Source organism: Diabrotica virgifera, chromosome 3 (assembly GCF_917563875.1).
Source record: "Diabrotica virgifera virgifera chromosome 3, PGI_DIABVI_V3a".
NCBI classification, from domain to species: Eukaryota; Metazoa; Arthropoda; class Insecta; order Coleoptera; family Chrysomelidae; genus Diabrotica; species Diabrotica virgifera.
In genome coordinates, this window is record NC_065445.1 from 11,930,795 (window position 1) to 11,940,859 (window position 10,065).

General features: G+C 35.0%; 1 protein-coding gene across 2 annotated transcripts in view; it reads left to right on the forward strand.

The window, feature by feature from the left end:
* The window catches only part of LOC114349429 (sperm-tail PG-rich repeat-containing protein 2-like), a 162,715-nt gene extending 156,594 nt beyond the window's left edge, over positions 1–6,121 (forward strand). Inside the window, exons 9-11 of one of the 2 annotated variants that reach the window (XR_007696985.1) lie at positions 2,464–2,667; positions 2,742–2,864; positions 5,816–6,121. Coding sequence is in view for 1 of the 2 variants with exons in the window: in XM_050646329.1 (XP_050502286.1) it covers positions 2,464–2,667; positions 2,742–2,804 (267 nt within the window). In the remaining variant the exon portion in view is untranslated. Of the gene's footprint in view, positions 1–2,463; positions 2,668–2,741; positions 3,187–5,815 lie in introns of those variants that run through there. The other variant, XM_050646329.1, reaches the window with a different exon arrangement.
* Positions 6,122–10,065: the final 3,944 nt, after the last annotated feature.

Below are 10,065 nucleotides of genomic sequence, written 5' to 3' on the forward strand. Positions count from 1 at the left end.
GTTTCTTACTATTTAGGTAGGTGCTCCAAAGCTTATTAAGAAATGATGTGTCAGCTGGCCCAAAACCGGGGATTTTAGTCAAGAAAAAGTAAAACATGAAAGTTGATGGACCAACGCTACAGCTTAAATGTCAAATAATTATATACGTTACTCAGAACATTTAATGGACTTGCTTACTTGGCGCCTACCTTTCACTCAGGAGATCGGGGTTCAAATCATGGCGCGGAAAATTCTTTTTGTTTTTTAAAATGACATTTTATTTTGAAAAATATTTATTTTTCTAATACCACGTTTTTATTATTTATACGAGACAATATAAAAAAATCTGTATGTCTTTTATAGAATCGCAAACTATGCATTTTTGGTCATATTATGATTGATCTTAATAAGCAAATGTGTTGTACATGAACCCCTGAAGGTTCCTGAGTTGGTAAGACCAACAATCTAAGTGAAAAGGGAGATATTATTTGTTATTTTTTTGGACACACTGTTTTTTCTTAATTTTATATGTTGTAGAACCGAAAGATACAACCCTAAATTTTCACTTTTCTATCACCAACCCCCATGTTTTAATAGCAATCTAAATATTTCCCTATTCTCTATAATATATATAAAATATAATATACAAAAAACAGTTTGTCTAAAAAGATAAAAAATGTCAGGAGGGGGGTGGGGTGGGGAGGCCACTTAGATTGGTCGTACTAACTCAGGAAGCTTCAGGGGTTCATGTACAGTAATTTTGCTTATTAAGGTGAATCATAATATTTATGATCAAATGTATATATTATGCTATTTCATAAGTTCTATGCATAATTCTATAAAAGACATACAGATTTTTTTATATTGTCTCGTATAAATAATAAAAACGTGGTATTATAGAAATAAATATGTTTCAAAATAAAATGTCAATTTAAAAAACAAAAAGAATTTTCCGCGCCAGGATTTGAACCCCGATCTCCTGAGTGAAAGGTAGGTGCAAAGTAATCAAGTCCATTAAATGTTCTGAGTAACGTATATAAATATTTGACATTTAAGCTGTAGCGTTGGTCCATCAACTTTCATATTTACCTTTTCTTGACTAAAATCCCCGGTTTTGGGCCAGCTGACACATAATTTGTTAATAAGCTTTGGAGCACCTACCTAAATAATAAGAAACCAGCCATGCTAAAATGCTCCGGTCAAATTTGACACTACCTCCCTGGCTATTAGCTTGCGAGCTGTTCGTTCGTCGCTCATCACGAACTACGGCCTGTCGATTTTTGGGACGAACACAAAGGATATTCGCATTTCAATTTGGACGGCATTCGCAGCGATATTGTCTGTTCGCGATATATGTGTAACGAGCTTATAGGCCAGGAACCGAAGCTTTTCACATCGCAATTTTTACAGAATGGATCGATTTGCTTGAAAAAATCCTTATTCACAAAAAGAGGTGACTTTAAAAATGTTGGTAAAGGCGGATTTTGCATGTAATTACAAGTTTTAATTGTCAATATCTCACTCAATTTTTGCCGTAGAAAAAATTTTTGCAAACCAGGTTTTTGGGAATTAAATAGGCTACAATTTTATTTTTAAACGTTTTTTCGTATCTATGATGCTAATCTTGCTATTCTGAAGAGAAAGCCATTTTTTTCCAAACTACAAAAATTCGTTATTCGCTTTTAACTCCATTTTTTTTTAAAGCTAATAATTCTAAGCCGATCAAACTTCTAGAACCTATTAATAATATATAAATAAAAAAGAACAAATAAGGACAATGACTAATAATTAGGATGGTGATTATGGGGTTGCTCCGATCACTTTTTCGCTAAAAAAATAGGGACTGACATTCTTTTCATTATAAGTCACTTAATTTTTGATAGATCTTTTTAAATACTTTAAATTAGTTTGAACAAGTTGTCCTCGAAAAATGCATACTTTTCCCGTCTTTTGACTTTGAAACTACAATATTTAGCATTTGACGAAGAGCCAACATATAATAAAATATAGCTCGATTACTATTGGTCTTAAAGAAAATTTAAAAAAAACGGCTTTGTTTTGTAGTAAAGTTGTTTTGATAAAACGAAAACTTTTGGAGTTATTAGCAGAAAACTTATTAAAAACATTGATTTTTTCGATATAAAACTCTTTCGATAGCGAATAAATCGAAAACTATCAATTTTATCAAAAAAGTATAAAACGGTTTTTGCTTAGATTAACCGTTTTTACCAACTTTTGCGATTAAAATATAATAAAAAATTTCCACCCTCGAGATGGGGTGTCAACCACCCCATGGTAAAAGAGCCTTTCGGCATGATATAGATTTTGATCCCTGAACTATCCACTACTTATTCTTAAATTTTCAAGCAAATCGATTTATTTTGTAAAAATTGCGAGGTTTTGTCCTATTTTAAGCTTCATTACTTGAACTATTAAGTAAAATCCAAATTAAACATAGTTTACTACTATAGTTGTTCGTTGTAGATTCATCCGAAGAACCAAAGCAGCATGTTTAACGCCTTCAATACCTATAATTCGATCTTGAAAGAAGATGTACTTAGAACAAGCTTACGAAAAGAAAGTAAATTTAAATGGGCGAAACGGGCAAAGGAGCTAAAGAAATGTAAGAAACTGAGGTGGTTCGAAAACGAAGGAAAAGGTTATGTGCATTGTCATAAAGATCTAACGGTATACAAAAATTAAATTATGATCAATTGTGTTTTGTGTTAAAATCGTTTTTTGTCTTTATTTTTTTTACTTAGAAGCATACTGGACTACAAGAAGAAGAACAGCAGCCGTTTTCAAGAGCTACAATTAGAATATAATTAAAACAGCGTCTTGTTTAAGGTTACATACCTTAAATTTGTGTACCACTGGTGCAATAGGTAAAGTACATATTAGGTTATGCCTTGAGGTACTCCGGCTTTGTATGTGGGAGTGTATTTTGGATTTGTAAGTAAATACGATGGGGTTTGGCCATTTTTCGTTTTCCCATATTTTTTATAAGTCGAGCTATCTTTTGCTGCAGGATATCTCCTCCTACCTTTAATATCTCTACTGGCACTCTGATTTCTCCGTTACTGTTTATTATTTATTTTATCGCCAAGCGTCACTAAATAAAGTCATTCATTATTGTACTCATTTGCCCTCATTTGCGGCAGTAAAGTAACACTTTATTGAACTGATTGAAGAATTTTACTTTACCTGTCGCGATTAATCGAGATTGAATGTAAGTGGTCGATGGCAGTAATCGATTATTTATTTGAGTTAACTTACAATTTATTTCTTTAATTATTAAAAATATTGTACAAAATTTACGACATTGTTAATTAAATTTATGTCAAAAAGTGAAATTCTGTAGTGATTTGTAATTAATATATTCATATAAAATAAATCAAAACTTTACCGATTTAGTAATTATTCAATATTGATGACTATCGATTAAAAATCGAAAGCGGCCATCATGCAAAAGTCATCTGTCATCAGTGTCATGAAATTTTTATTACGTCTAAAATTTATAAAATTCTTAATTGTAAATTGTAAGTAAGTGTTAAAACCAATATCAAATTGTTGGCGATAAAATTTTGTATGCACCACGTCAGTAAAGACTTTATCGAACTTGTCTGTTATTCGCCTCGTTCGCTACGCTCGCTCTGCTCATAATATCAGACTCGTTCCATAAAGAGTAACTTTACTGACTTGGTACATAAATAACAATTTTTGGTCTTTTATTACTATTATTATCTCCATTTCTGCCGGTTCTTGTGTTTGTTGGTGTTCTGTTTCTTTTGTTTGTTATTGTGTTTCTGTTTGGCCATTATCGTTTAATAATTCTTCGAAATACTATGTCTACCTGTTTAATTCTTATGTCTTGTCTCCTAGTAACATACCATTAGATATTAGAATTGCAATTTGCCGAATTTAAGAACAATTTCTTTAAATCTAAAAATGGGTTTTCTTTCTCTCTGTTCTTTACCTACTTTTAGTATTTCGATACAATATAATCGCCAGTAATTTCATATTAGTTGTTTGCATTGAATATTATTTATGTTTGTGTTGTTTTACTGTTATAGTTGCATCAGTTTGGTACGCATTTATTTAACAATTATTGACGACTTTTCTTGTGTAATCATTGGACAATCTCAACAGATAAACGGTAAGATAAGGACATTGCATAGTTGCATAGTTACATTGCATTGCAATGTAGAAAAACTTGCATAGTTTCGGTTTCGGAAAAAATCAAACAAGCTTATATTTTTCTAAAATATTTTTTGTTAGTTTATATACCTTATCTTAAAGTGAAAAGTTCTACTCACAGATGCCTCTAATTGTTTATTAATTCTTTAAACAATGAAACTGTTTTATATTAAATAATTTTAAAAGATATCAGTGAATGCATCATTTTACTTTGTTCAAAAATGTTTCTATTTGCTTTTTGATTATTCTGAATTCGAATATGTCATTAAATCAGGGCCATAAGTACGATGTTGGGGGCCCCGAAACAAACGTGATCTGGGACCCCCCTACCGGGGGTCTGGGGTTAATCACCCAGCAGAAGGAGTCCGGGAAACTTGATATTTAACCCCTTGAAAACGCATTTTAATGTACTCCATGACTGAAGTTTCCTGTACCTACCTACATATTGCTATTCTAGTTGACCAACACAAAAAAATTTGAAATCACATTATTTTAAGCTAAATATTTACCATCAATATAACATCTTTTCTGTTTTCATAAAAAATATACTACATAATAATGTTACTTACATTCTTCGGCTATAATGTAGGTTTTAATCGCGTTATATTGCCTATAGGCAGTATAACGCGATTACAATCGCGGGGCCCTCTTCGCCGGGGGCCCCGAGGCACTGCCCCGGTTGCCCCAATAGTAGTTACGGCCCTGTCAGACATTACAATTTGAAAATTCAAAATAAATTTTTTTGAGCACTTATACAGTATGTCTGCGTGGCTTCGAACCATATGGGAAACATTTTTATTATCAATTTTACGAAAAAAGTTATTCTTCATGAAATGCTCTGAATGGTCTTAAATCTGAGATACAAAATAAGCCAGATAAACCATCAGATATCAAAGCTTATCAATTTTATACGAGGTAAGTCAAAAAATAGGAATTTAACTCAAGGATAAAGTACATACTTTTGTATTTAACAATATACGATTTTAATTTTAATATGTAATTACATCCTTGTAAATAAAAAATTAATTTTTCCAAATATTTCTCAAATTACCGATAACCAACATATCATTTTATTACAATTATAATAACTATTTTATTATTAATTTTTTAATTTTACGAAAAAATTCTTTATAAAATTCTTATCAGATTCTTATAAAAAGCTCTGCATTATCTCAAATAGAAGATTCAATCGTAATATATCACATTTTACCAACTTTATACGAGGTATGTCGAAAAATATGAATTTCTCTCTAAGAGCTAAGTACCTTTATAATTCACAATATTTCAACTGGAACAATATAATTACATATTTAAATATAGTTTTTAATTGCGAACAACTTTTTATAATAATATTTTTCAATATTGTAAAATATAAAGGTGGTATAGGTACTATTGAGCGAAATTAATATTTTTTGATATACCTCGTATAAAATCAATAAAATTTAATATCTGATTATTGCAGCTTAGGTTTGATACCATGCAGAGCATTTTATGAAGAATAACTTTTTTTCGTAATATCGATATGTAATAAAAAAGTTTCCTATAGGTTCCATGCTACGCAAACACACTGTATAAGAAATCAAGAAAGAACTGTTTTAACATTTACTATTTTTAAAGCTGGTTATTAAATGTATTGTAGGTAAGTTGTACAGAAAACAACAAAAGAAGTTGTTTATTTGGAATGGGTCTGTATTCGCGATTGAAACGGAATATAGAGGGCAGATCGAATGCAAGAAAATGGCCGATATAAATGGTATAAACAAACATTCAATTGAGGAATAGAACAATACCGATTTGATTTAAAATATTTTAATGTACTCATAATGCTGAAATTTACTAAAAATTTCTTAATAGTGACCAAATTCCGTTCAAATCAACAATTTTATGGTTTGTTTATACCACTTATAGTAGTTTAAATTTATTCCACCAGAGGTCAGCTACTTTTTTTTTCATCGCGAATACCAATAAAAATGAGAAATGTAAGTTGTTATGAATAGTGAATGATAACGCTAACACAAAAAAGTTTTTGTTAAATAAGTCGTATTTAGTAATAGGTCTGGATCCCGCGTATGAAAAAAAAGTTGATTAATAGCAAGCTTACTTACTTTCTTTCCGTGTCCGGAACACCAACAACTTTAAATTCTGTATTTCCAATGGTTGGCCACATAGATGGCCCTGTCATTTGCTATAATTAAGTCTTGTTCTGTGCAGGTCTCTCTCATCTCTGTGCATGATAGTAGATGCCGGCTGGTCTGAACCGCGCCACAGTCGCAGGTATCGTCCTCCTGGTATCCCCATTTTTTCAGGTTACTAGCACAACGTGAAACGCCGGTTCTTAGTCTGTTTAGCGCTTTCCAAGTCGGATACGGTAAATTGTGTCCAGCAGCCATTTCCTCCGAGGGAGGAAAATGTGTCGCAGTAGTTGACGCTTGCCATAGGTGTATTCGGCGCGTCTCTGGCGCTTCGGGGATGGATCTTGATGTTTTCAGGAAGCTTTTCCGAGATCTTAGTCTGCTTGGCTGAGTTTGGTGGTCATATAAGGGGTGTCTTCGGTCCGTCTCCTGCTTTTTCCGTTCTACCTCTGACGTGACCTTTCTCCTGATTGGTGGTGGAGCAATTCCAGCAATGGGGTATACCTCTTCGATAGGTGTCGGTTTCAGGCAACCCGATATTATACGGACCGTTTCATTTAGAGCCACGTCGACGTTCTTTGCGTGAGCAGAGTTTGCCCATACTGGTGCTCCAAACTCCGCGGCCGAAAAACATAATGCCAAGGCAGAAGTGCGGAGAGTGTGTGGTTGTGCTCCCCATTTTGTATTAGTTAGCTTGCGGATGATCTTATTTCTGGCACTTACTTTCTTCTTAACATCTTGACAGTGGTATCGGTAAGACAGAGTTCTATCCAGACGGACGCCAAGGTATTTTGGCGTCTTGTTGTGTTCCAGCATCTGACCACGCCATTCCACCTCCAGCGACCTTCGGGCATGCTTGTTTCTCAGGTGGAAAGCACATACCTGGGTTTTTGTGGGATTGGGTTTCAGATGGTTTTTATCATAGTATAGAGCTAAGTCTCCCAGGGCATCTGTCAGCTTCACTTCGACTTCATTGAAGGTTCTTCCCTGAGCTGCCACCGCTGTATCATCAGCGTAAATAAATTGCCTTGTTTGTTGGTGTATGGGTTGGTCGTTGGTGTATATGTTGTATAGAAACGGCGCGAGGACACTTCCCTGTTGTAGCCCATTTTTTTGGTCCCTCCAGCGACTGTTCTTGGACTGGAGCGTTACGTAGAAGCGTCTATTCTGGAGGAGACATTTCACTAACCTTGTTAGTCGGAAGTCCTTTGTAGTTTCGTAGAGTTTTGCGAGTAGCCGTTGATGGTTAACTGTATCATAGGCGGCAGTTAGGTCTATGAACGCTACTCCTGTTATTTCCTTCCGTTCAAAACCATCTTCAATATGTTGGGTGAGATTAAGAGTTTGACTGCAGCAGCACTTTCCGGGTCTGAATCCTGCTTGTTCTGGAATAATTTTAGTCTCCACATATTCTGCGATCCGGTTCAGTATCATTCTTTCAAAGGCCTTGAAAAGGTGGCACAAGAGAGATACAGGTCTAAAACTCTTTGTATCCGCCGGATCCTTCCCTGGTTTTAAGAGGGCTACCACTCTAGCTTTTCTCCAGATTTTGGGGATTTGTAATGTACGGATGCAGCAATTCATCATTTTTACGAGCCACTCTACGGTTTTTAGTCCAAAGTTCTTTATTTGCTCTGTTCGTATGTCGTCCAGGCCAGCCGCTTTATTATCTTTCATTTGATGGATCGCGCCTCTCATCTCCTCTAGACAAAAAGAGGTACCTAGAACATCTCTTTCTTCGTCGATATTCCGTTGAGCTCTCACCTTGTTCTTTCTTGATGTCGTCTTACCGTTCATTAGAAGATGATGGGCTATCTGATCGGGTGTGACTTCTGTCATGTTGACTGCCGGAGCAGCGGGATCGTTGCCAAGATTCCGAATCAGCTTCCAGGCACGTCTGCTGTTTTGTTTCATGTCCAGACTCGTGACCAGCTTGCACCACCTTTCCGTTCTGTTGGCGGATATCGCATGTAACATTTCCTCCCCAGCCTGTATTGTCGCTTCCGAGAAAGGGTCTTCTTCATATAGCTGTTCGTATCTTTTAAGTAGGGGTTTAGATTCTTCATTGAGCCCCGCTATGTACTCAGTTCGACAACCTCTAGGGATAAATTTCCGTGATACTTGCTTTACGATTTCTACAAATTTATCGTATGAATCAGGGCAAGGTTCTAGCTGGGAAACTTCTTGATCCAATGTTTCAGAGAATTTTTCCCATTTTGCTTTAGTAAAGTTGAACCTTCTCTTGAAAGGAACAATTTCGTATCTGATTGCCGCGTTGGAAAGACAAATTATTGGTCTGTGCTGTGTCTTTGGGAGAGCGCTTCCAACGATTTTTGTCACCTGGTCTCCAATTCTGTCGCTGACAAATATATTGTCTGGGTTGTAACCTCTGCGCCATCTTCCGCTGTTGAACGACGCAGGCTGAAAATATATAAAAAATAAAAAATATATAAAAAAATGAAAAGTTAAAATAGCAAGCTGAAAATTTGTTAATAGCTTAAGGGTGTCTAGTCGGACAAACTTTGATATATGAGAACACTGGAACAGGGGAAGTTTTAATTGTGGAACAGGTTAAAAATTTGGAACGGTCAGACCACGAAGACGGCACATGTATTTTGTCCGACAGAACAGAATTAAACTCTCCGAACAGAGATTAAACTCTGGGCTAAAAAATGAGCGTTTTAATGAGTGGAACATGTAGAATATGTCAAATGACAGGAATTATGACAGGTAATAAATAGCAGTCTGATTTTTGCATGAGAGTTTAAGTCTGTGCTGTCGGACAAAATAAATGGCCGTTTTCGTGGTCTGAGCGTTCAAAATTTTTAACCTGTTCCACAATTAAAACTGCCCCTGTTACAGTGTTCCCATATATCAAAGTTTATCCGACTAGACACCCTTAAACTATTAACAAATTTTCAGCTTGCTATTAATCACCTTTTTTTTCATACGCGGGATCCAGACCTATAATTGTTTAACGCGGGAGCAGTCGCGCATAGAACAAAATCTAACAATACGAATTTAAAACAAATTTCAATTTTATAATATTTTTGTTTGCTTGTTATGTTAAAAATATCTATTTCTAACAATTTTAAAACTAATTGTTTCCCACCAAAGCTATAAATTAGACAAAAAAAAAATAAAAATGAAATTAAAAAAAAATTAAAAAGAAAATCCTACTCATTACTACAATCTTCTTCGAGGCACTTACAAGTGGAAAGTTATGTTGGAAAATTTTTCATTAAGTTATCACGGAAAATGATAAAAAGTTGGATTTTTTCTAACGGCGCGACTGCTCCCGGGTTAAAAGGGGCCCCATTTCAAATTCTGCGGGGGAGCCCCGACGGAATTTGTTACGCCACTGTACTTGCTATTATGAATAAAGCAAACAGAGCCGCAGGTTGCCTAAATGAGAATAAAAATGTCGGAAAAGAAATGAAGGGCAGAATTTACATAACAGTCATTAGACCAATAATGACACACGCAGCAGAAACACGACCTGATACAAAAAGGAAAAAAAGATAATCCCTTCGAGATGAAACCCTTCGAATAATCGGTGGTGAGACACTATGGGATAGAGCTAGAAGAAGATATATGACGAAGATGCAAGGTGGACAAAATTAATAACTGGGTAAAAAACAGAAGAGTAGAATGAAACGACCACATAAGCCGAATGAGAGACGGTTGGTTTCTCAATAGAAAGACGATCAGTGGAAAGACCACGAAAACTATGGAACTACAACTTATTGGAGACACA